The sequence below is a fragment of the Oncorhynchus nerka genome, linkage group LG13 (assembly GCF_034236695.1).
Source record: "Oncorhynchus nerka isolate Pitt River linkage group LG13, Oner_Uvic_2.0, whole genome shotgun sequence".
Classification (NCBI taxonomy): Eukaryota; Metazoa; Chordata; class Actinopteri; order Salmoniformes; family Salmonidae; genus Oncorhynchus; species Oncorhynchus nerka.
Window position 1 is genome coordinate 81,319,289 of NC_088408.1, and position 27,589 is coordinate 81,346,877.

A 27,589-nucleotide genomic window follows, 5' to 3' on the forward strand; every position below is an offset into this window, starting at 1 on the left:
TGTGGTGAAGAAGGAACAACAGCGCCTCTCCTCTTTTACATGGAATATTGTCACAAACTGTACCACCCTCAGGTCCTCAAGCCTGAGAAGGTAGATATGGAGAATTGAAAGAAGGAAGAAGTGGGAGTTTTGTTTTGTCAATGTACTATTTTTTATTTTGGTGAATTAAGTTAGTTTCACAATCACATATGGATCTTCTTTTTGTACCTTGTTTTGATTTCAACCCGTCCAGTTGGTGGCGCATTAAAACTTTTTAGGTAATAGTCTGCCATAAAACCCACAGAAGAAGAAGAAGAGGCAGAAGAGTGGCACGCACGATTGAGTGGAGGGGCCCGTTTTAAAGGGAAACCAATGTTGAGGTTCGTGGTGGGAATAGCGGGGATCTGGGGTATGTACATAGTGGTTTCATTATATGTGCTACTGTTGTGGACGTTTAACTTGTATGCGGGGTCAAAACTAGCCAAAACCAACCCCTCTATTTTGTTCAATTGTCCAGTCCGCCAGCTAGCTACTTGCTTTGGAGAAAGGGGATAATAATTATTTAGCCAGCATGAACCAGCTGTCTGTCAGTGAACACACTTTACCCAGCGTTACCGGTACACAACCCCCACTTTAACTTGTTAGCTAGTAGCAGTGTTGACTAGTTAGCTTACGTTCGTTTGCGTATGGACTGACGTTGGTTAGCGAAACAAGATGCTATGTCGTTAGCTAACTAGGAGTAACGATTTAACGTTAATAGGATCAAATGCATTAACTACTGTTGGTAGCTAGGTAATGCATTTGATCCTACTGTAGGTGGCTAGTTTACCTGTCACACTTGCAGGGTGTACTGCCAATCATTTGAGACTAGCTTTAATTAGTTAGCGGTTAGCTAAGGTTGGCTTGATAGCTGGCTAACAGCCGGTGTTCTGACAATGATTATCTGATCATCCATGCCAGCCACAGTGCAACAATGTATCATAGCTACTCAATTTCAACATCAGTCAGCTAGAAAACCCAATAATTGTTGCTTGCTGCAGTTGGACCTCAAATGAATTAGCCTAGCACGATAGAGCGGGACCCCTGCCCTAGCCAAGTCCGATGCTTCAGTAACAGTGGGGGTTGATAATTGTGAGACTTGAGAAGAGATATCCAGCTAAATGGGGAAATTGATCAATCCTAGACAGGAAATATTCTGTCATGAACCTCTCTATTATCTCTTCCCTGTGTAAATGTATCAGGAAACAATGGCCTCTCTCATTTGTCACTGAGATGAGCTCTCAGTATCTCTACTGCCCCCCACATTGTATAAAATATACTGTATTTCAGTACTACTTGAGAACTAAACTACCCCTTTAACCTAAGTCTTAGTCTGTTTTCTAATGTGATCATGGAAAACCAGGAGCTTGTTTTTAGTTACAGTGTGATCATTCTTAGTTCATTCTAATCCCTGTGAGTCTGAGAGAAGGTTGAAACTGTACAGGACTAAACTGCAAAATGACACTGCTTATAATGTCAGTCAACACACTAATTTTAGTATAGCAATGCCAATCAGATTTTGTTTTCGTCTGTAGGTTATACTGACAAAGGGTGATTTTGACAGAGTGTTGGGCCAGTAATTGAAAGGTCGCTGGTTCGAATCCCTGAGCCGACTAGGTGAAAAATCTGTTGTGTTCTTGAGCAAGGCACTTAACCTTATGCTCCTGTAAGTCGCTCTGAATAAGAGTGTCTGCTAAATTAATAAACTTTTAAATGTTATTGTGGTGTGATTTTCCTAGACCTAGGATACCTGATTTTAGACTTCCTGATGTCTGACATTTTTTTCAGGCAACTAAAGAAAGTGAAGTCACCCTACTGAAAAAGAAACTACAAATACTATGCCTCATTGTTCTTTCTCCCCTGCCCCTCTTTTCTTCTCTGCTCACATTTGGCCTTTTGTTCAACTCTCTCACTCCCTGCTCTGTGGTAAAGACAGCTGCAGGCATCGAGCGTCATAACACAAGCAGTGTGCCATCCCCCTGTCTTCCTTTCATGCCCCCCCCATGTCTGTCCTCCCTGCCTGTTAGTGTCCCCACCTTGTCCCCTTATTGTCTGCCTTGTCCAGCCTGAAGCCCTCCTCTCCCTCATGCTTTGAACAAAGATTGGACAGCAGTCCACTGCCAGTCCAATGACTGCCTGGATCGTCTTGCCTGTCAGCCTCTCTGCCTTCTCCATCACAGGAATATGGATAGTGTGAGTTCTCAAATACTAGGCTCCAGTTACATTTGTTTCCTTACTAAGGGTGTACTAGAAAGTGATTGACAGAGAAACATTGATATCTAGTTTCTTGGACACTGATTAAGCCCAGTTCTGGATTTTAAAAAGCATGCTTAATGGAGAATCTACATTTTTAGTCCAGGACTAGGCTTAATATATATCCAGAAATCCAGTCCATAATGTTAATGTTTAAGTCATTGATGTGTTTGTTTTCCCCCACAGCTACGCCATGGCTGTGATGAATCATCACGTTTGTCCTGTGGAGAACTGGTGAGTGACCCTTCAGTGAGTTTCATATAAACATTTATGGGAGTAAAGAAGACCCCGTTTTGTCTTTGGATTTATAGCCTACATTGACTTGATACTACAGTATATCATCTGCTTGACTGAACAAAGGGCTAATTCCGTCCCAAAATGGTGTCTTGTGTGCAGGTCCTACAATGTGACATGTACAGAGGAGATGGCCAGGCCAGGCTTCCCTAAGACGTGCTGCACCATACAGGACATCCCCCTCATCAGGTCTCACATTCCTTTGTTCGCTTGCTCTCTCTCACCTTTCATGCTGACCACACCTGCTGCGTTTTGTGTGTGAGCATTGCAAAATAATGTACACATGTTCAATCATTTCATCAAAACTGCATGTGCGCATCAATGAGTGTTAGTGTGGCTAGGCGCTAAAATAGACACTTGATGCACTGCAAGTCCTGCATCTCCCATCTCCTCATTGGTTTTTAGGAGAATATACATGTGGGTGATTGAAAGATGAACAAGGTCCACACCAGTCCGGTTGGTTGCAGTAGTACATCTTAAAGTTGGTTGCCAACCTAAACTAACTAGGTTTCCCCTTTTAATCTGTGGATTCATTGTCAGAGTATAAACACACGATGTTGTGACTCAAAATAGGCCGATATTCTACAACGATCCAGAAAAGACTGTACATTTCAGGTAAAATAACTAGCCAATATTTTTATCCCAGGACAAATTAGCTAGCTAGCTAAATGTCCATGAATGTTTAATGTGTTTTTCGACCCCAAATTAAAATAGTTGGTTCAGAGTTAATTTTGAAATTTCAACCTGCGTGTCCTGATTGCGCCTGGTGTGGATAGACAAACTCAACCTGCACACGCACGGAGTTGGTTTGTTCATCATCTAACCGGTATGGGAGTTGATCAATGTTTTCAATTTCTTTGAGTCTGTGGGAAATACAGTGGGGCAAAAAAGTATTTAGTCAGCCACCAATTGTGCAAGTTCTCCCACTTAAAAATATGAGAGGCCTGTAATTTTCATCATCGGTACACTTCAACTATGACAGACAATGAGAGGAAAAAAATCCAGGAAATCACATTGTAGGATTTTTAAAGAATTTATTTACAAATTATGGTGGGAAATAAGTATTTTATTTTATTTTTTTTTACCTTTATTTAACCAGGCAAGTCAGTTAAGAACAAATTCTTATTTTCAATAACGGCCTAGGAACAGTGGGTTAACTGCCTGTTCAGGGGCAGAACGACAGATTTGTACCTTGTCGGCTCGGGGGTTTGAACTTGCAACCTTCCGGTTACTAGTCCAACGCTCTAACCACTATAACAAAAGTTTATCTCAATACTTTGTTATATACCCTTTGTTGGCAATGACAGCGAACCTTTTCTGTAAGTCTTCACAAGGTTTTCACACACTGTTGCTGGTATTTTGGCTCATTCCTCCATGCAGATCTCCTCTAGAGCAGTGATGTTTTGAGGCTGTTGCTGGGCAACACAGACTTTCAACTCCCTCCAAAGATTTTCTATGGGGTTGAGATCTGGAGACTGGCTAGGCCACTCCAGGACCTTGAAATGCTTCTTACGAAGCCACTCCTTCGTTGCCCGGGCGGTGTGTTTGGCATCATTGTCATGCTGAAAGACCCAGCCACGTTTCATCTTCAATGCCCTTGCTGATGGAGGTTTTCACTCAAAATCTCACGATACATGGCCCTATTCATTCTTTCCTTTACACGGATCAGTCTTTCCTTTACACGGATCAGTCGTCCTGGTCCCTTTGCAGAAAAACAGCCCCAAAGCATGATGTTTCCACCCCATGCTTCACAGTAGGTATGGTGTTCTTTGGATGCAACTCAGCATTCTTTGTCCTCCAAACACGACGAGTTGAGTTTTTACCAAAAAGTTATATTTTGGTTTCATCTGACCATATGACATTCTCCCAATCTTCTTCTGGATCATCCAAATGCTCTCTAGCAAACTTCAGACGGGCCTGGACATGTACTGGCTTAAGCAGGGGGACACGTCTGGCACTGCAGGATTTGAGTCCCTGCGGCGTAGTGTGTTACTGATGGTAGGCTTTGTTACTTTGGTCCCAGCTCTCTGCAGGTCATTCACTAGGTCCCCCCATGTGATTCTGGGATTTTTGCTCACTGTTCTTGTGATCATTTTGACCCCACGGGGTGAGATCTTGCGTGGAGCCCCAGATCGAGGGAGATTATCAGTAGTCTTGTATGTCTTCCATTTCCTAATAATTGCAGTTTTGTTTCTGGTGTCCTTTGACAGCTCTTTGGTCTTGGCCATAGTGGAGTTTGGAGTGTGACTGTTTGAGGTTGTGGACAGGTGTCTTTTATACTGATAACAAGTTCAAACAGGTGCCATTAATACAGGTAACGAGTGGAGGACAGAGGAGCCTCTTAAAGAAGAAGTTACAGGTCTTTGAGAGCCAGAAATCTTGCTTGTTTGTAGGTGACCAAATACTTATTTTCCATTATAATTTGCAAATAAATAAATAGAAAATCCTACAATGTGATTTTTCTGGATTTGTTTCTTCTAATTTTGTCTGTTTTCTTTTTGCATTCTTATAATTAGGTTGGGTCTAATTGTGTTGTTGTCCTGGAGCTTTGTGGGTTCTGTCTGTGTTTTTAAACAGAGCCCCAGAACCATTTGGCTGAGGGGACTCTTCTCTAGGTTCATCTCTCTGTAGGTGATGGCTTTGTCATAGGATGTGTGAGCATCGCTTCCTTTTAGATGGTTGTAGAATTTAAGATATATTTTCTGGACTTTGTTAACTAGTGGGTGAAGTCCTAATTCTGCTCTGTATACATTGTTTGCGATGTACAAAAATATATTTTGTGTAGTCTCAATTGGATGTTGATGCCATTTTGTGAATTATTGGTTGGTGAGTGGACCACAACCTCACAACCATAGAGGGCATATAGAGAGTGCAGTGATGTGTCCTATAAGGAGCATTGGAGGCAAATCAGATGGCCTAAAGGTAAAGAACATCTAGCCGCTCGAGAGCACCCTTACTTGCCGATCTATACATTACGTCTCTGTATTCTAGTATGGGTAGGATGGTCATCTTTATCAGGGTTAGTTTGACAGCTGGGGTGAAAGAGAAGCAGTTATGATAGAGGAAACCAAGTCTAGATTTTAACTTTAGCCTGCAGCTTTAATATGTGCTGCGAGAAGAACAGTGTACCATCTCGCCATTCTCCCAAGTACTTGTATGAGTTGACGATCTCAAGCTCTAAACCCTTAGAGGTAGTAATAACACCTGTGGGAAGAGGGACATTGTTCTTACCAAACCACATTACCTATGTTTTGGATGTGTTAAGGGCAGAGAAAGCTTGTTGGACGCTAAAAGCTTTGTCGTAGAGCGTTTAACACAAAATCCGGGGAGGGGCTAGCTGAGTATGACTGTATCATCTGTATATAAATGGATGAGAGAACTTCTTACTGCCTGAGCTATGTTGTTGATGTAAATTGAGAAGAGCGTGGGGCCTAGGATTGAGCCTTGGGGTACACCCTGTGGCTGAGACAGCAGATGTTCTGACTTTATGCACTGCACTCTTTGAGAGCAGTAGTTAGCAAACCAGGCCAAAGACCCCTCAGAGACATCAAAAGCTTTGGCCAAGTCAATAAAAATAGCAGCACAACATTGCTTAGAATCAAGGGCAATGGTGACATCATTGAAGACCTTTAAGGTTGCAGTGACACATCCATAACCTGAGCGGAAACTAGATTGCATACCAGAGAACTATAGACATCAAGAAAGCCAGTCAGATAAACAGGGCAATATAGAAATAGGCCTATAACAGTTAGGATCAGCTTGATCTCCCCCTTTTTTAAATATAGGATGAACCATGGCTGCCTTCCAAGCAATGGGAACCTCCCCAGAAAGGAGAGACAGTCTTAGCGATGATAGGGGCAGCAACCTTAAAGAAGGGTCTAAACCATCTGACCCAGATGTTTTTTGGGGGGGGGTCAAGTTAAAGGAGCTCCTTTAGCACTTCGGACTCAGTGACCGTCTGCAGGGAGAAACTTTGTAGCGGAGAAGGGGAAAAAAAGGGAGAAGCATCGGGTCTAGTCGAATTAGAAGGGGTGGGAGATGAGGAAATGTTGGACGGGAAATGTTGGACGGGCAAGGAGGCATGTGCTTCTTGCTTCTTGTTAGTAACAACCACATCTACGTTAAGGGACATGGGCAGCTGCGGAGCATGGCTTATTCTCCTGGTTTTTAACCGTTTACCAGAACTTATTGGGGTTAGACCCACAGAGAGAGAACTTCTCCTTTAAGTCACCAACTTTGGCCTTCTGTATATCCTGAGTGCACTTATTACTCATTTCCCTGAACGATAGCCAGTCAGCCTGGGTATGCGTATGCCAAGCCTTTCGCTAAATGCAATTCTTGAGGTGGAGTAACCCTGCAAGATCACGGTCAAACCAGAGGCTGAACCGGTTTTTCATTTTCTTTATGTGGGTGTGCTTGTTAACAATACCACTGAAAATTGTTGTCCTGGCTACTGGACCTTTTTTGGTACACCATTATTTTTGTCTTCCTGAGATTTACTGTCAGGGCCAGAATCTGTGCAGAAGCTTAGGTGCTGCTGTAGGCCCTTCTTGGTTAGGGACTGACACACCAGATATTCTGCAGACAGGCATTTGATTTCCAGGTCCAGTAGGGTAAGGCTGCAGTAGGGTAAGGCTGTTCTAGTGTTCTCGACAATTCATTGATATACAGTGCATTCGGAAAGTATTTAGACCCATTTTGTTAGGTTAGTCTTATTCTAAAATGGATTAAATCGTTTCCCCTCTCAATCTACACACACTACCCCATAATGAAGAAGCAAAAACCGGTTCTAAGATATGTGATATTTTTTATTTAATACATAAGTATTCAGACTCTTTACTCAGTATTTTGTTGAAGCACCTTTGGCAGTGATTACAGCCTCGAGTTTTCTTGGGTATGACACTACAAGCTTGGCACATTTGTATTTGGAGTTTCTCCCATTCTTCTCTGCAGGTCCGCTCAACCTCTGTCAGGTTGGATGGGAGTGTCACTGCACAACTGTTTTCAGGTCTCTTCAGAGATGTTCTGTCTGGGCCACTCAAGGACATTCAGAGATTTGTCCTGAAGCCACTCCTGCATTGTCTTGGCTGTGTGCTTTGGGTCGTTGTCCTGTTGAAAGGTGAACCTTTGACCCAGTCTGAGGTCCTGAGCACTTTGGAGCAGGTTTTCATCAAGGATCTGTACTTTCCCTCGATCCTGACTAATCTCCCAGTCCCTGCCGCTGAAAAACATCCCCACGGCATGATGCTGCCATCATCATGCTTCACTTAAGGGATGGTGTCAGGTTTCCTCCAGATGTGACGTTTGGCATTCAGGCCAAAGAGTTCAATCTTGGTTTCATCAGACCAGTGAATCTAGGTTCTCATGGTCTGAGAGTCTTTAGGTTCCTTTTGGCAAACTCCAAAGGGGTCTGTCATGTGCCTTTTACTGAGGAGTGGCTTCAGTCTGGCTGCTCTACCATAAAATGGTGGAGTGCTACAGAGATGGTTGTACTTCTGGAAGGTTCTCCCCTCTCTATAGAGGAACTCTGGAGCTCTGTCAGTGACCATCGGGTTCTTGGTCACCTCCCCAAGGCCTTTCTCCCCTGATTGCTCAGTTTGGCTGAGTAGCCAGCTCTAGGGAGAGTCTTGCTGGTTTCAAACCTATCAATTTAATGATGTAGGCCACTGTATTCTTTGGGACCTTCAATTCTTCAAAAAAAGATCTGTGCCTCAAACAATCCTGTCTGTTAGCGCTATGGACAATTCCTTTGACCTCATGGCTTGGTTTTTGTTCTGACATGCATTGTCAATTGTGGGACCTTTTTATATAGACAGGTGTGTGCCTATCCAAATCATGTCCAATCAATTGAATTTACCACAGGTAAGTTCTCGAAACATCTCAAGGATGATCAATGTGAACAGGATGCACCAGAGCTCAATTTCAAGTCTCCTAGCAAAGGGTCTGAGTACTTATGTAAATAAGGTATTACTGTTTTATTTTAATTACATTTTCTATGTATCAATGCTTAATTTATATTACAGCATATTGGATGACTCATTCATATTCCATTCACCGAGCTCAATATGACATTGATAGGTTTAGGCTAGTGTAACAGATGTGAAACTGCTAGCTAGTCAGCGGTGGTGCGCGCTAAATAGTGTTTCAATCGGCTTCGTGGGTGACTGTTGTTGATGTGTGCAGAGGGTCCCTGGTTCACGCCCGGGTATGGGCGAGGGGACGGTCTAAAGTTATACTGTTACACTACTACATGATACTCGAATTTTCCCTATACCCATCAAGAGGTTGCTACAACAAAGCAACAAGAGTTTGTCTGTGCACTGGTTGAGAGAGATTTGAGTAATCAAGGTGACAGTGACACTTTCAATACCGCCTTGCACACTCTTGCCTGCATCTAGCTGATCTAGGGTGTGATCATTAGTCCAAAATTTGCAAACAAGCGTTTCTATTGGACAAATTCAGATATGTTTATTCCAGTTTTGTTATTTTGTTCAACTATTGTCTTTTTGAGTCAACATGCATTGCAGTGCTAGATAGCTTCAGCTTAGACTTTCAGTACTACATTCATTCTCTGATCCTTTGATTTGGGTGGACGTCATTTCATGCTACAAGATCTCTGATAGGTTCAAAGACATCCTCCGGAAGTTGTCATAATTGCTGTGGAAGGGAGTGAAAACCATGAGCCTCCTAGGTTTTGTATTTACAATTGAAGTTGGAAGTTTACATACACTTAGGTTGGGGTTATTAAAACTTGTTTTTCAACCACTCCACAAATTTCTTATTATCAAACTATAGTCTTTGCAAGTCAGTTATGACGTCTACTTTGCATGACACAAGTCATTTCTTTTTCCAACAATTGTTTACAGACAGATTATTTCACTTCTAATTCACTGTATCACAATTCCAGTGGGTCAGAATTGTACATACACTTACATTGACTGTCTATAAACAGCTTGTAAAATTCCAGAAAATGATGTCATGGCTTTAGAAGATTCTGATAGCCTAATTGACATCATTTGAGTCAACTGAATGTGTACCTGTGGACGTATTTCAAGGTCTACCTTCAAACTCATTGCCTCTTTGCTTGACATCATGGGAAAATGAAATCAGGCAAGACCGCAGAAGAAATTTGTAGACCTCCAAGTCTGGTTCTTCCTTGGGAGCAGTTTCCAAATGCCTGAAGGTACCACATTCATCTGTACAAACAATAGTACGCAAGTATAAACACCATGAGACCACGCAGCCGTCATACCGCTCAGGAAGGAGACTCGTTCTGTCTCCTAGTAATGAACGTATTTGGTGTGAAAAGTGCAAATCAATCCCAGAACAACAGCAAAGAACCTTGTGAAGATGCTGAAGGAAACAGGTACGAAAGTATCTATCTATATCCACAGTAAAAATTAGTCCTATATTGACATAACCTGAAAGGCCTCTCAGCAAGGAAGAAGCCACTGCTCCAAAACCGCCATTAAAAAAAAGCCAGACTACGGTTTGCAGCTCTACATGGGGACAAAGATTGTACTTTTTGGAGAAATGTCCGTTGGTCTGATGAAACAAAAATAGAACTGTTTGACCATAATGACCATTGTTATGTTTGGAGGAAAAAGGGGGAGGCTTGCAAGCTGAAGAACACCATCCCAACCATGAAGCATGGAAGTGGCAGCATCATGTTGTGGGGGTGCTTTGCTGCAGGAGGGACTGGTGCACTTCACAAAATAGATGGCATCACGAAGAATAAATTATGTGGATATATTGAAGCAACATCTCAAGACATCAAGTTAAAACTTGGTCGCAAATGGGTCTTCCAAATGGACAATGACCCCAAGCATACTTCCAAAGTTGTGGCAAAATGGCTTAAGGACAACAATGTCAAGGTATTGGAGTGACCATCACAAAGCCCTGACTTCAATCCCATAGAAAATTTGTGGGCAGAACTGAAAAAGCATGTGGGAGCAAGGAGGCCTACAAACCTGACTGTTACACCAGCTCTGTCAGGAGGAATGGGCCAAAATTCACCCAACTTATTGTGGGAAGCTTGTGGAAGGCTACTTGACACGTTTGACCCAAGTTCAACAATTTTAAAGGCAATGCTACCAAATACTAATTGTGTATGTACATTTCTGACCCACTGGGAATGTGATGAAAGAAGTACAAGCTGAAATAAATCTCTCTCTACTATTATACTGACATTTCACATTCTTAAAATAAAGTGGTTATCCTAACTGACCTAAGACAGGGAATTTTGACTAGGATTAAATGTCAGGAATTGTGAAAGTTTAAATGTATTTGGCTAAGGTGTATGTAAACCTCCGACTTCAACTGTAAGTCAATGTACCCAGAGGATGGAAACTAGCTATCCTCCAGCTACACCATGGTGCTACCCTACAGAGTGCTGTTGACGTACATTACAAAAAAAAATTTTTAATGAATTATTTAGTGACGTGACTATATATTTAGTTAAAAATAAATCACTAAAATGTTTCTGAAATTCACTGAGGAGGATGGTCCTCCCCTTCTGTGAGGAGCCTCTGGTGTAGATGAATGGGAGGAGATGGGTTAAATAAAGATTTTTAAGTATTGAGACATGGGTTGTGTATGTGCGCCATTTAGATGGTGAATGGGCAAGACAAAAGATTTAAGTTCCTTTTTGAATGAGGTATAGTAGTAGGTGCCAAGTGCACCGGTTTGTGTCAAGAACTGCAACGCTGCTGTTTTTTCCCACGCTCAATAGTTTCCCCATGTGTATCAAGAATGTTCCACCACCCAAAGGACACACAGGCAACTTGACAAAACTGTAGGAAGCAATGGAGTCAACTAGAGGTCGACCGATTATGATTTTGACAATTTCATGACAATACTGAATGAACACTTATTTAACTTAATACATCAATAAAATAAATTTGGCCTCAAATAAATAATGAAACATGTTCAATTTGGTTTAAATAATGCAAAAACAAAGTGTTGGAGAAGAAAGTAAAAGTGTAATATGTGCCACATGAGTCTTCAATAATCCCAGGTAATTAGTTTTAGGTTGTAGTTGTTATTATAGGACTATTTCATATACCTTTGACTATTGGATGTTCTTATAAGCACTTTAGTATTGCCAGTGTAACAGTATAGCTTCCGTCCCTCTCCTCGCTCCTACCTGGGCTCGAACCAGGAACACATTGACAACAGCCACCCTCAAAGCAGCGTTATACATGCAGAGCAAGGGGAACAACCACTCCAAGTCTCGGAGCGAGTGACTTTTGAAACGCTATTAGCGCACACCCCACTAACTAGCTAGCCATTTCACAACAGCCTAATCTCGGGAGTTGATAGGCTTGAAGTCCTAAACAGGGCAATGCTACAATGGAAGAGCTGAAAAAAATTGGCAAAATCGGTGTCCAAAAATACAGATTTCCGATTGTTATGAAAACTTGAAATCGGCCCTAATTTTTTCGCCATTACTATTAATCGGTCGACCTCTAGAGTCAACATGGGCCAGTATCCCTATGGAACACTTTCGACACCTTGTATTCCATGCCCCGATGAATTGAGGCTGTTCTGAGGGCAAAAAGGGGTGCAACTCAATGTTAGGTAGGTGTTCCTAATGTTTTTTTACACTCTGTGTTAGAGGGTGGGGCTCAAGCTACATCCCTGTCTCACCCCCTGGCCCTGAAGAAAGATGTGTTTATTGCCCATTTTAACTGCACACTTGTTTGTGTACATGGATGTTATAATGCCATGTTTTCCACCCAACACTGCTTTCCATCAATTTGTATAGCAGACACTCATGCCAAATTGAGTCCAAAGCTTTTTTTTAAATCAACCAAGCATGAGAAGACTGCTTTTGTTTGTCAATTAGGGTCTCGCTCTTTCTCTCTCGCTCTCTAATAATACGTTAATCTACAGTCTTGTAACCGTACCAGAAGAGAAATGGTGGAATAGTAACAACCTTGTCATGCATGCCTTTTCCTAACATTTGAATCATGGTCATAATATAGGCCTAGTCAACTTGTGGGTGGATTCCTTATGCGTTTTGAGTGACATGTTGTTTCCTCCCTCTTGTGTCTCGTACAGTAAATGTGGCTCCTTCCCTCCTGAGAGCTGTCTGTTCAGTCTGATCGGGAACGTCGGAGGCTTCATGGGTAAGAAGAGCCTCTTCTCCATCCCAAATGGCAAACTATTCACGATTTAGAGTACTATTTTTGACCTGGGCCCATAGTGCACTACTTTTGAACAGAGACCTATGTAGGGATTAATAGGGTGTCATTTGGGATGCAGCCCCTCTTCTGTCATCACTCACACTGACAATAAGCTGTGCCCTTTGTATCACTCATCAGTGATGTATTGGAGGTCAAAGCCACTCATTCCTTTAATTTAGTGTTAAATAACACTTTTTTGGGGGGGGGGCAAACAAATGTTTCATTTTGCCGTTATAATAAGGCTGGTAGTAAAATCGTTGTGATAATCTGTAACAGCTCAAGTCTACTACAAAATCCACAATGCAATGGTTGCTCTATGGGCTGGCTGGCTAGGTAGGTAGCTAGCTAACTAATGTAGCTCCACGCAATAAAACCAAAGACCTTATCAGCCTGTAACGTAGCTAGTTAGTGCAGTTTGACTTTACCGCTCAATTTAGGCGTCTACAATCTCACCATGTTCAACCTGCGGATTGATGTGCCTCGGAGTGGAGTCTAACATTCAGAATGGCAGATATACTTTTGAGGATGGGGGAAACTTTGCCCATGCTATGTCAATGTGCGCTAGCTCAAAAACCCAACATTAGCAAGAATTTCGGCAACAAGAAGTACAACATTGCTACTCTTTTCTCAGATGTGAGATAATTAACTTGCCATCTGGATGGTCTTCAGAGATGAGATTTGAGGGTAGCTGAAGGATGGGATTAAAAACAAAAAATGACTTGTAAAATGTATGTAGAAAGTGTTGTCCATTAGTTTACTCCAATTAGGGGAGGGATGGTAGGGTTAGGAGAAAATTATACAAAAAAAGTGTATATACAGTATCAAAATTTGGGACACCTACTCATTCAAGGGTTTTTCTCTTTTTACTATTTTCTGCATTGTAGAATAATAGTGAAGACCTATGATCTATGTAATCAGGTAATAACCAAAAAAGTGTTAAACAAATAAATAGCCACCCTTTGCCTTGATGTCAGCTTTGCACTTGGCCTTCTCTCAACCAGCTTCACCTGGACTGCTTTTCCAACTGTCTTGAAGGGTTCCTACATATGCTGAGCACTTGTTGGCTGCTTTTCCTTCACTCTGTGGTCCAACTCATCCCAAAACATCTCATTTCGGTTGGGTGATTTTGTCGAGGCTAGGTTATCTGATGCAGCACGCCATCACTCTCTTTCTTGGTCAAATAGCCTTTACACAACCTGGAGGTGTGTTGTGTCATTGTCCTGTTGGAAAACAGAGTCCCACTAAGCGCAAACCAGAAGGGATGGCGTATCACTGCAGAATGCTGTGGTAGCCATGCTGGTTAAGTGTGACTTGAAATCTAAATAAATCACTGATAGTGTCACTAGCAAAGCATCCCCACACCATCAAACCTCCATGCTTCACGGTGGGAACCACACATGGGGAGATCATCCATTCACCTACTCTGCGTTTCAAAGACACGGCTGTTGGAACCAAAAATCTCAAATTTGGACTCATCAAACCAAAGGACAGATTTCCATCAGTCTAATGTCCATTGCTCATATTTCTTGGCCCAAGTAGTCTCTTCTTATTGGTGTCCTTTAGTAGTGGTTTCTTTGCAGCAATTTGACCATGAAGGCCTGATTCACGCAGTCTCCTCTGAACAGTTGATGTTGAGATGTGTCTGTTGAACTCTGAAGCATTTATTTGGGCTGCAATTTCTGAGGCTGGTAACTCTAATGAACTTATCCTCTGCAGCAGAGGTAACTCTGGGTCTTCCTCTCCTGTAATGTTCTTCATGAGAGCCAGTTTCATCATAGCGCTTGAGGGTTTTTGCTACTGCACTTGAAGAAACTATCAAAGTTCTTAATTTTCGAATTGACTGACCTTCATGTCTTGAAGTAATGATGGACTGTCGTTTCTTCTCTTTGCTTATTTGAGCTGTTCTTGCCATAATATGAACTTGGTCTTAGCCCTATTTGGTAAATCTTCTGTATACCAACCCTACCTTGTCACAGCACAACTGATTGGCTCAAACACATTAAGAAGGAAAGCAATTCCACAAATTAACTTTTACAAGGCACACCTGTTAATTCAAATGCATTCCAGGTGACTACCTCATGAAGCTGGTTGAGAGAATGCCAAGAGTGTGCAAAGCTAGGGGCATAGGGGGGACTACTTTGAAGAATCTCAAATATAAAATATTTAGATTTGTATAACACTTTCAATATGTGTGTCATATGTTTGGCATCTTCACTATTATTCTACAATGTAAAAAATAAAGAGAAACTCTTGAATGAGTGTGTCCAAACTGGTACTGTGTATGAGGGATTTTAAATTATGCAGACAATTACATTGCAGATATATTTATAGTTTACATCCATATTAAAGTTGATCTAGAAAAAATGACTTGCCATCTGTAGTATCATATAGCTTTAGAATTGTGACATTACGTACTTTCAAGGAAAATAGGCATGTTTTTGACATGAACACTGACTTTGAGAAGGGATTGCATGATGATTAGCTTAGCAACCGCGTGCCGCAGCATGACAACCATAAACGCGATTGGTCGACAGTCTGCTGGGTGGGCATAATAAAAACATTATCTCAGTAGAAATATCGGCCAAATATGATCATTGGCTCATTCGAGAGGTTGGTTGTTTGTGCAACAGTACAGATAATACTTTTGCTGTGTCATGGTGATAATGATCTGAAGGTGGTGATTAAATACCTATACTTGCTATCATTTTTATTTTTTTCCCCAAAGGAGATTATATCACCTCACATAATCTCCTTTTTAGTACTGTAGTCATTATCACCATGACACAGGAAACGGGTGCTGAATCCACAGGTATAATGTGAACTTTTATCAAAACCAAATATTTAAGAATTTCCTATATAGGCCTAACTGATCTAGTCTAGATGAATTTACATAGCAAATCGGTGTATGCCACTTGTCAGCAGTCGGTGTATGCCACTAGTCAGCAGTATGTGCAGAAGGGCTTGAAATGGGCTCTGGTCTTTAATCAATAATGCATGTGGCCTTTCCTCCATTATTGCCCCCCCCCCCCCTTAATCATCCATGACCCTTCTCCATTACTTCCTGTTCTGTCTTATTTATTACCACTCACTCTGCTGCCTTTGCCTGTGCTCCTCTTCATCCCATCTCTCTTGCTCTCCCCCCCAGTGGTGATGGTGTGCCTTCTGCGCTATGCCCAGGTGATTGAGCACAGCCACGGTTGCTGGATTAACACCAATGCCCTGTTGTCTGGCTGCACCAATGCTGTAGGACTGGTCATGGTGGGAAACTTCCAGGTGATTCACGTCAATTCTTCTCTAGACATACAGTACATCTTGATTCCATAACTCTGCTACCAGTTCCTCTCCAGTTGTGACTGTATTATCACAATGACCTGATGTCAATTACACCCCACCATTTTTCAGCAGACACTCTTAACCAGAGCAACTTAAAGTTTTGTCAATTATCAAGTGGTGGCTATATTCTCCTTCTGATTCCCTGTTTTGTCTATTTGTCTATTGGTTAAAAACAAGCGGTGTGGGTAGGTAGAAGTGGGTGTTACAGGCTTTGTTTTTTTAATGTTTTAAGATTGGACTTTAGCACGTATAGCTGGTTAGCACATGGTGTCACCTCATCAGTCAGTATGTTACACCTGTGCTGGTTGCTATCCCATTAGTGGGAAGGTGTTTCACCTGTGTTGGCCCAGGTGCTATTTAGGAGTTTGTTTTATTTCACCTTCTCATTTACAATTGCGACATGGCCAAGATAAAGCAAAGGAGTTTGACACATACAACAGCACAGAGTTACACATGGAGTAAAACAAACATACAGTAGAAAAGTAAGTCTATATACGATGTGAGCAAATGAGGTGAGATAAGGGAGGTAAAGGCAAAGAAGAAAAAAAAGGCCATGGTGGCGAAACACTGGAATGGTAGATTTGCAGTAGAATAATGTGCAAGGTAGAGATGCAAAGGAGCTAAATAAATACAGTAGGGGGAGGTAGTTTGGGCTAAATTATAAATGGGACATGTACAGGTGCAGTAATCTGTGAGCTGCTCTGACAGCTGGTGCTTAAAGCTAGTGAGGGAGATAAGTGTTTTCAGTTTGAGATTTTTGTAGTTCGTTCCAGTCATTGGCAGCAGAGAACTGGAAGGAGAATTAGTTTGAGGTGACCAGAGAGATTTACTTGCTGGAGCGCGTGCTACAAGTGGGTGCTGCTATGGTGACCAGCGAGCTGAGATGAGGGGGGACTTTACCTAGCAGGATCTTGTAGATGACCTGGAGCCAGTGGGTTTGGCGACGAGTATGAAGCGAGGGCCAGCAAACGAGAGAGTACAGGTCGCAGTGGTGGGTAGTACATGGGGCTTTGGTGACAAAACGGATTGCACTGTGGTAGACTGCATCAAATTTGTTGAGTAGGGTATTGGAGGCTATTTTGTAAATGACATCGCCGAGGATCGGTAGGATAGTCAGCTTTACAAGGGTATGTTTGGCAGCATGAGTGAAGGATGCTTTGTTGTGAAATAGGAACCCAATTCTAGATTTAACTTTGGATTGGAGATGTTTGATGTGAGTCTGGAAGGAGAGTTTACAGGCTAACCAGGCACCTAGAATATGTGGACAACTACAAATACCTAAGTCAAAACCGTCCAGAGTAGTGATGTTGGACGGGCGTGTAGGTGCAGGCAGCGATCGGTTGAAGAGCATGCATTTAATTTTACTTGTATTTAAGAGCCATTGGAAGGAGAGATGTATGACATTGAAGCTCGTCTCAAGGGTTGTTAAGTGTCCAAAGAAGGGCCAGAAGTATACAGAATGGTTTCGTCTGCGTAGAGGTGGATCAGAGACTCACCAGCAGCAAGAGCGACATAATTGATGTTTACAGAGGAGAGTCGGTCCAAGAATTGAGCCCTGTGGCACCCTCATAGAGACTGCCAGAGGCCTGGACAACAGGCCCCCCGATTTGACACACTGAACTCCATCAGAGAAGTAGTTGGTGAACCAGGCGAGGCAATCATTTGAGAAACCAAGGCTATCGAGTCTGCCGATGAGAATGTGGTGATTGACAGTCGAAAGCCTTGGCCAGGTCAATGAATACGGCTGCACAGTATTGTTTCTTATCGATGGTGGTTAAGATATCGTTCAGGACCTTGAGCGTGGCTGAAGTGCACCCATGACCAGCTCTGAAACCAGATTGCATAGCGGAGAAGGTATGGTTGGATTCGAAATGGTCGGTAATCTGTTGACTTGGCTTTCGAAGACCTTGGAAAGGCAGGGTAGGATAGATATAGGTCTGTAGCAGTTTGGGTCAAGAGTGTCCCCCCCCCCTTTGAAGAGGGGGATGACCGCAGCTGCTTTTCAATCTTTGGGAATCTCAGATGACACGAAAGAGGTTGAACAGGCAAGTAAGTAATAGGGGTTGCAACAATTTCTGCAGATATTTTAGAATGAAAGGGTCCAGATTGTCTAGCCCGGCTGATTTGTAGGGGTCCAGATTTTGCAGCTCTTTCAGAACATCAGCTGATTGGATTTGGGAGAAATGGGGAAGGCTTGGGCGAGTTTCTGTGGGGGGTGCAGTGCTGTTGACAGGGGTAGGGGTAGCCAGGTGGAAAGCATGGCCAGCTGTAGAAAAATGCTTATTGAAATTCTCAATTATAGTGGATTTAATCGGTGGTGACAGTGTTTCCTATCCTCAGTGCAGTGGGCAGCTGGGAGGAGAAGTTCTTATTCTCCATGGACTTTACAGTGTCCCAGAACTTTTTTGAGTTTGTGTTGCAGGAAGCAAATTTCTGCTTGAAAAAAAACTACCTTGGCTTCCGGGTTGGCAGAGTGTGCTAAAGCAGTGAATAACAAAAACTTAGAAGCCTCCTCCCTAATGTTAACATCAAAAGAGAGCGCCTGGGGAATAGGAATGGAGCTAGGCACTGCAGGGCTTGGATTCACCTCTACATCACCAGAGGAACAGAGTAGGATAAGGGTACGGCTAAAAGCTATGAGAATTGGTCGTCTAGAACATCCGGAACAGAGTAAAAGGAGGTTTCTGGGGGCGATAAAATAGCTTCAAGGTATAATGTACAGACAAAGGTATGGGAGGATGTGAATACAGTGGAGGTAAACCTAGGTATTGAGTGATGAGAGATATTGTCTCTAGAAACATCATTGAAACCAGGTGATGTAATCGCATGTGTGGGTGGTGGAACTGAAAGGTTGGATAAGGTGTAATGAGCAGCGCTAGCGGCTCCACAGTGAAATAAGCCCATAAACACGAACCAGAACAGCAATGGACAAGGCATATTGACATTAAGGAGAGGCATGCTTAGTCGAGTAATCATAAGGGTCCGTTGAGTAGTGAGGTTGATTGGGTTCACGGCGTTTCAGACAGCTAGCCGGGCCATCTTTAGCAAGCTAGCATAGGATGGAGGTCTGTTTTTAGCCACCTCGTGTGTTTCCGTCGGTAGATTAGTGGGGTTCCGTGTGGAAGAGGGGATCAATGCAGTTGGTGATATAGTGATCCAAGAAAAATTGTCCGATAGACCTATTCCGATAGCAGCCGATAAGACGGCTAATGATTAGCGGGCCGCAGATGGGCGTTCAGGTAACGTCGCGACGGAGGGGCCAGTTGGATAACTCCCTCAGCAGATAACGTCGGTATTCCAGTCGTGAAGGCCCGGTGCAGTAAAACGGGTCTGGATAGGTGATTGTAGCCCAGGAGTGGCTGATGGAACTCTTCAGCTGGCTAGCTCCGGAATAATTGATGTTTGCTCCGGGATCGACGTAAGCCAATAGTCACACGGATAGCAGCTAGCTAGCTGCGAGATCCATGTGTAAATGTCCAGAACTTGCGGTTGAAATCCGGGGATATGGAGAGAAAAATAGGTCCGGTATGTTCTGGTGTGAGTCGCGTTGTACAAAACTGGCGATGGCTTTTCGAGTTAAAGGATAGCTGATGACCACAAACCGTTAGTCAGTAAACTGGCTAGCTTCTATTGTGGATTTCACATTTGAGGTGAATAATACTTTTTTTAATTGGTGAGACGGGTTGCAGGAGTGTTTTTGGAAAAGAAAATATATAAAAGATATGCGAAGAAAGATGTAAATATATATACACGGGCGGGACAAGACGAGGACAAAAGACGTCTGACTGCTATGCCATCTAGGTAAGTGTAGTGGCTGGCCCTGTGCTCCAGGCGAGCTTGAGAGATGTTGGTGAGAGCTACACTTCATGTAAACTGAGGTGTGATTTTGAACGAGGCCTGAGTTTTGGTGTTTCTCCTGTTTTTTTTGTGTTTTTTTTTGCTCCATATTCTTTTTACTCCCTATCCTGTTTTATTTAGTTTTTCTTTTTGGAGGCAAACCTAGTGGACATCCATGGTGGGTGTCTTTATTTTTTTTATAACCCCTTACTAGTGGCTTTGCCAACTTTCAGTGTGCACCCACATGGGTGCCTTTCGGAACCCCTTTTGAATCCCTTTCTGTTTTGGTTGTTAAAGGGATTTTCTTTGTTAGCTCCCTTTTGTTGTGAGTGACGTTTTTGAGTTTGTCTTGTGGGCGGGTTCAGGGGGACAGTCAATTGAATTTGGGTATTCGGAGCAGCTTCACTTGTATATTAAAATGTATGTTTTCAATCTCAATTTAAAAAATGGATTAACCTGTTTACCCCCCCCTCCCTGAGCAGGTTGACCATGCCAAGTCTCTGCACTACGTTGGCGCGGGCGTGGCATTCCCAGCGGGTCTGCTCTTCGTGTGCTTGCAGTGTGTTCTCACCTACCGGATGGCCATCACCGCCCTTGACTACTGGATGGCACACGTCCGCGTAGCGCTGGCCGCAGGAGCCCTGGTCTCACTTGTCCTTAGTATCCTTCCTGACTCGCTGGGATTGGTGGTGGGGTTAGGTTATTAGATATTGGTCATGATGGATTACACCATTTAATAAAAGGTGACTGATCATGTCTCCATAGCGTCATGTAATTTAAATCAAGCACAGTTAATGTGTAATTTCTCTTCTCTATTGAAACCTTGCAATGGCTAGTCTGTGAAACCGCGTAAGCGGTCGTCTAGTTCCGGTCTGTGATGAATGGGGCTCTGGACAAAAGTAGTGTACTGCATAGTGTTGTGACTTTAATTAATGGGATGACCGTTGATTCCAACAAATAACAATGTTTTAATTGTTACCCAATATTAAATTGATCATGTAACTATTAACTCGTTAGGAGTTTGGAGCACCACGGAGGAAGTTGTTTATAGCGTTATCATTTCCTGACAAACTCGATTTCTGTTTTTCGATAACCGCTATTAATCATTACTTCATATTAGTCTCATTCTGAACGTCGCAGACTTCTTGAAACTGCACAAACCCGAGTCTTGGTGATCATTCCGTACCACACACATTGATTTGATTACTTACTAACTAAATGATAACACAGGATATACACACACACGGTATAGGTTATTGATTAGAAACTTAATACGATGAAAATGGATACCTAGCAGACTAACACAATATGACACTTGTTAAAAAAGATGGAGCGACAACACTTGGATTTATTTGGGAACTACGCTCACAGTAATCCTAATACCTTACCCTGGGTCCAACAGAGACAAAACGAAGGAAGACCTTCAACACGTAAATACATGCATTACTGCTTACCCAAAACGGGTGGCAGTTAGAGCCTTGCACTTACAAACTAAGGAGAAGACCCAATCGAACCCTTTTCACAAAGGCCTGGGTCCAACAGAGACTAAACGAAGGAAGACCTTCAACACGTAAATACATGCATTACTTCTTACCCAAAACGGGTGGCAGTTAGAGCCTTACACTTACAAACTAAGGAGAAGACCCAATTTTTGTTATATCACTTTTGTACCTTTTAATGATAGACATTAATTTCCCATATTCCATCTCATCATTCCCCACATTCAGATGTTGAAATGTATTGTCCCAGTGTTCACTTTTGGACGTTAGAGTTTTTGGGTGGCAAAATGTCCCTGTAACAAAGAGATATTCCAATCCCCCATACTAGAGACCAAAAAGAGTCGTCTGCTGCATACAATTTACGATTTGGTGTGAGGTGTCCCCTCCCCTCTGCGGGTGATGTGTCCCATTTGGATTTATTGATGTGGCCTTTCTTCCTCCATCGATGGGGCTGTTGCGTCTCCTTAACTCTTTCCCCAGGTGGTATCTTCTTCATCCACGAGAGCTTTGTTCTCCAGCACGCAGCAGCCATCTGCGAGTGGGTCTTCACCGTGGACATCCTTGTCTTCTACGGCACCTTCACCTACGAGTTTGGCACGGTCACCAACGACACCATGATGGTCGGCCTGCAGCAGACCCACCACCACTCGGGGGTCATGATGGGCGGCACGGCCGGGGCCATGTCGCTGGGCATGGGAGCCAAGGGCCTAAAGTCCCCTGGAGGAAGCAGCACATCCACCCATCTCAACTGCACCCCAGAGAGCATAGCCATGTTGTAGCTCTGCAGGGGCAAAGGAGATCACCACACTGCTGCAGAGGGGAACCACCACACAGGCAGCAGGAGTCGATGATGGCACTGGCCAGCCAGAGGGAGGAGACAAGACATTGAAAATCACAAGATATGATTGACGCACCGGGTCGGTATTGCTGTATTGGGTTTTTGTGTTTTAATAAGCCATCCGCTTCTCCACTACGGTCGAATTTCCTTCGCTTCATCAGCAGAAAGGAACACTTACACAAAGAATACATATCTGGGATGATGAGGGGCGATGATGCTGTGACTGTTTCCAAGATGGCTACTGGCCTCTCTGCACTCTGACGTGATACCTTCTTTCTTAAAGATCAGTGTTTGAACAGTCACTGAGGCTTTTGCCAGTGTTCATCCTTGACATGTTGGGATGACAGACACAAAATAAGGTTTTATTTTATATGCCAACTTTTGTTTTCTGCCACATTTGACAGACTTCCTCTACCTGGCCATGGCTTGTGGTGGGGCCCGGTCTCTCATGCCATTCAACTCTGCACGCTACAATTTGAATGAGAGAGTAGTGTGTCATTGGATTGACCAGACTGAGTTTTTTTATTTTGTCTGTACTCTGCCAATGTTAATGCATCGTAATAGAAAATATTGAATGTTTGAGAAGATAGATAGATTGTATACTGTTATGTACATGACAGTTCAGCCTGGCCTCAGAGCAATACGAAATGTACTAAATGTATTTCTGAGCACCTCCAAGACGTATGATACCTACTAATGGTTTAGTTACTTGACACAAACTAAAGTAGGGAGGTTGGTCAAAGAGGATGGGTGGGCGTAACCCGCGACAGACTAGCAAGCCAAAGGTTGCATGTTTTAGAAACGTCAGGGACAACTATAGCATTTTAGCTAACCCTGATTGTAAACGTAACCAAATCCACCTAACCTTTGTCATTCGTTCCCCTAACTGCCAATGTTAATTCTCCTTTGTTATGGTGCAACAAGCAACCTGGTCTCAAATAAAGATGTGCAATACTATACGTCCTCCAAGATAAGTTGTCTTCCAATTCGTATGCTATTGTACGACCGGGTAACACGTATGATACTATAGGTCCTCTAATTTGTATCATATTGTACGACTGCTATTCCATTCATAATGTAACTTAACATAATTGATGTCTCAGATTTACATACAGAATAATACGATTAGCCCTGAGACCAAGTTGAACAGGTTGTACGCACACCTTTTTATTGATCAATCAAGTATAAATGAACTGCAGAAGGATTTGTGAAATTAGCAATGTCATTTAACAAAAACATTTACACATTTTGTGCACAATACCTGCCCAAGACCTCTAATAGCGGCCTCAAAAGGGCAAGTGATATGACTTGATTTCTTATTGTTTAAAATGTTATCTCTGTTTAGTGATTATATTAGTTATTCCCTAGATAGATGTACATAGCATTTCATACATCTATAAAATGCTATCTAGCTGACAGAATGCTCACACAAACTTGCTGGTCTTTTCTGCCCCTCTTTTACTGGGTCAACCTCTGCGTCTCAATCACTCTTGTTTGATTTGTTTTATATTGCCTATTCATGTTGCCTCTGAATTTCTCTCACTTGTTACCTACTGGTTACATGGCTTGTTTTTTTTTTTTAGGTCACCTTACTGTTTTCAATCTTTGTTTGGTACGGTAATGGCCCATTCATCCGCCAAAGTGTATCCCAGAGTAGTGGAGTTCTGCATTTTGCCAGGTGTTTAACTATTCATAGAAAGATCTCACATATTGCTCTTCATTTCTGATCTGCAGTTTTAGCTATAGTACAACATGTAATGTACACAATTTAAAAGTCCACTGGTTGGCTACAATCACAGGTTGGTGGCACCTTAATTGGTGTGGATGGGCTCGTGGTAATGGCTTGACTGGAATGGTATCAAACATGGTTTCCAGGAGTTTGCCATTCCATGACTTCCGTTCTAGCCATTATGAGCCAGGCTCCACTGGCTACAATCCATTTTGAAAGGTGCAAATTTTACTCATTTAACTGTCTTATTTGGAAGAAGAAAGAAATATATATATATATATTAGGGATATCTACTATTTTAAGTCAAATGTTATGTCACATGCGTTGTGAACAACCTTTGTAGACTAACGGTGAAATGCTTACCTACAGGCCCTTCCCAACAATGCAGAGAGAAAGAAAATGGATGGATTCTAGGCTGGTTCCTTGGAAGCCTTATTTGGATACTGTGAGAAATACAATCTCTGTAAGGTACTTCTCAAAGCCTGTTATTAATGTGCTGAGTGAGATACTGTACATGTTGAGATCAGGGCATGTATTTATAGAGCGTCTCAGAGGTCGACCGATTTTATGATTTTTAAACGTCGAAACCAATTTTTTTTTTTTTTTTGGGGGGGGGGGGGGGTGTCAAAGTCAGTACCAAGGTTTATTTCTTTAACATTTTTAAATGTATTATATATATATATACACACACACACACACACAGTGGGGGAAAACAGTATTTAGTCAGCCACCAATTGTGCAAGTTCTCCCACTTAAGATGAGAGGCCTGTAATTTTCATCATAGGTACACTTCAACTATGACAGACAAAATGAGAAAAAAAATCCAGAAAATCACATTGTAGGATTTTTAATGAATTTATTTGCAAATTATGGTGGAAAATAAGTATTTGGTCAATAACGAAAGATTATGTCAATACTTTGTTATATACCCTTTGTTGGCAATGACAGCGGTCAAACCTTTTCTGTAAGTTTTCACACACTGTTGCTGGTATTTTGGCCCATTCCTCCATGCAGATCTCCTCTAGAGCAGTGATGTTTTGGGGCTGTTGCTGGGCAACACGGACTTTCAACTCCCTCCAAAGATCTTCTATGAGGTTGAGATCTGGAGACTGGCTAGGCCACTCCAGGACCTTGAAATGCTTCTTACGAAGCCACTCCTTCGTTGCCCGGGCGGTGTGTTTGGGATCTTTGTCATGCTGAAAGACCCAGCCACGTTTCATCTTCAATGCCCTTGCTGATGGAAGGAGGTTTTCACTCAAAATCTCACGATACATGGCCCTATTCATTCTTTCCTTTACACGGATCAGTCGTCCTGGTCCCTTTGCAGGAAAAACAGCCCCAAAGCATGATGTTTCTACCCCCATGCTTCACAGTAGGTATGGTGTTCTTTGGATGCAACTCAGCATTCTTTGTCCTCCAAACACGACGAGTTGAGTTTTTACCAAAAAGTTACATTTTGGTTTCATCTGACCATATGACATTCTCCCAATCTTCTTCTGGATCATCCAAATGCTCTCTAGCAAACTTCAGACGGGTCTGGACATGTACTGGCTTAAGCAGGGGGACACATCTGGCACTGCAGGATTTGAGTCCCTGGCGGCGTAGTGTGTTACTGATGGTAGGCTTTGTTACTTTGGTCCCAGCTCTCTGCAGGTCATTCACTAGGTCCCCCCGTGTGGTTCTGGGATTTTTGCTCACCGTTCTTGTGATCATTTTGACCCCACAGGGTGAGATCTTGCGTGGAGCCCCAGATCGAGAGAGATTATCAGTGGTCTTGTATGTCTTCCATTTCCTAATAATTGCTCCCACAGTTGATTTCTTCAAATCAAGCTGCTTACCTATTGCAGATTGTCTTGCCAGCCTGGTGCAGGTCTACAATTTTGTTTCTGGTGTCCTTTGGCAGCTCTTTGGTCTTGGCCATAGTGGAGTTTGGAGTGTGACTGTTTGAGGTTGTGGACAGGTGTCTTTTATACTGATAACAAGTACAAACAGGTGCCATTAATACAGGTAACGAGTGGAGGACAGAGGAGCCTCTTAAAGAAGAAGTTACAGGTCTGTGAGAGCCAGAAATCTTGCTTGTTTGTAGGTGACCCAAATACTTATTTTCCACCATAATTTGCAAATAAATTAATTAAAAATCCTACAATGTGATTTTCTGTATTTTTTTCTTCTCATTTTGTCTGTCATAGTTGAAGTGTACCTATGATATAAATTACAGGCCAATACTGAATGAACAATGAACACTTCTATTTTAACTTCATATAATACATCAAATCTATTTAGTCTCAAATAATGAAACTTGCTCAATTTGGTTTAAATAATGCAAAAACAGTGTTTGAGAAGAAAGTAAAAGTGCAATATGTGCCATGTAAAAAGAAAAAGCTAAAGTTCCTTGCTCAGAACATGAGAAAGTTGGTGGTTCAATATTTCCAGTTAAGAAGTTTTAGGTTGTAGTTATTATAGGAATTAAGACGCGTCGACTATTTCTCTCTATACCATTTGTATTTCATATACCTTTGACTATTGGATGTTCTAATAGACACTAGTATTGCCAGCCTAATCTCAGGAGTTGATAGGCTTGAAGTCATAAACAGAGCTGTGAAACAAGCATTGCTAAGAGCTGCTGGCAAGTTTGAATGAATGCTTACGAGCCTGCTGCAGCCTACCACCGCTCAGTCAGACTGCTATATCAAATTTATAGACTTAATTATAATGTAATAAACACAGAAATACAAGCCGTTGGTCATTTAATATGGTCAAATCCAGAAACTATCATTTCAAACAAAACGCTTATTCTTTCAGCGAAATACAGAACCGTTCCTTATTTTACCGAACGGGCGGCAACCCTAAGTCTAAATATTGCTGTTCCATTGCACAACCTTCAATGTTATGTCATAATTATGTTAAATTCTGCCAAATTAGTTAGCAACGAGCCAGGCGGCCCAAACTGTTGCATATACCCTGACCCTCTGCAACTGACCCTCTGCAATGAACGAGAAGTGACACAATGTCCCTAGTTAATGCTAACATGAATTTCTTAACTAAATATGCAGGTTTAAATATACCTGTGTGTATTGATTTTAAGAAAGGCATTGATGTTTATGGTTAGGTACATTCGTGCAACGATTGTGCTTTTTTCACGAATGTGCTTTTGTTAAATCATCCCGTTTGGCGAAGTAGGCTGCGATTCGATGATAAATTAACAGGCACCGCATTGATTATATGCAACGCAGGACAAGCTAGTTAACCTAGTAATATCATCAACCATGTGTAGTTAACTAGTGATTATGTGACGATTGGTTGTTTTTTATAAGATAAGTTTGATGCTAGCTAGGAACTTACCTTGGCTCCTTGCTGTACTTGCGTAACAGGTGGTCAGACTGCCACGCAGTTTCCTCGTGGAATGCAATGTAATCGGCGTCCAAAAATGCAGATTACCAATTGTTATGAAAACTTGAAATCGGCCCTAATTAATCGGTCGACCTCTAGTCTGAGTAGGAGTGCTGCTCTAGGATCAGGTTCGCCTTTCGATATAACCTTATGTATTTCTCATTGCCAAACATCTAAGTGTAATGAGTTGAAATGGTTCAGAATAAAACTC

General features: G+C 42.3%; 1 protein-coding gene across 1 annotated transcript; it reads left to right on the top strand.

Annotated features, from left to right (window-relative positions):
• Nucleotides 1-282: 282 nt before the first annotated feature.
• Nucleotides 283-24,459, top strand: LOC115140250 (transmembrane protein 150A). Its single transcript, XM_029678498.2, is given in 10 exon segments — nucleotides 283-388; nucleotides 1,955-2,071; nucleotides 2,074-2,117; nucleotides 2,120-2,211; nucleotides 2,458-2,505; nucleotides 2,668-2,754; nucleotides 12,628-12,695; nucleotides 15,898-16,025; nucleotides 20,405-20,582; nucleotides 21,902-24,459. Coding segments are annotated over 10 exon segments (1,098 nt in total). The 5' UTR covers nucleotides 283-351; the 3' UTR covers nucleotides 22,201-24,459.
• Nucleotides 24,460-27,589: the final 3,130 nt, after the last annotated feature.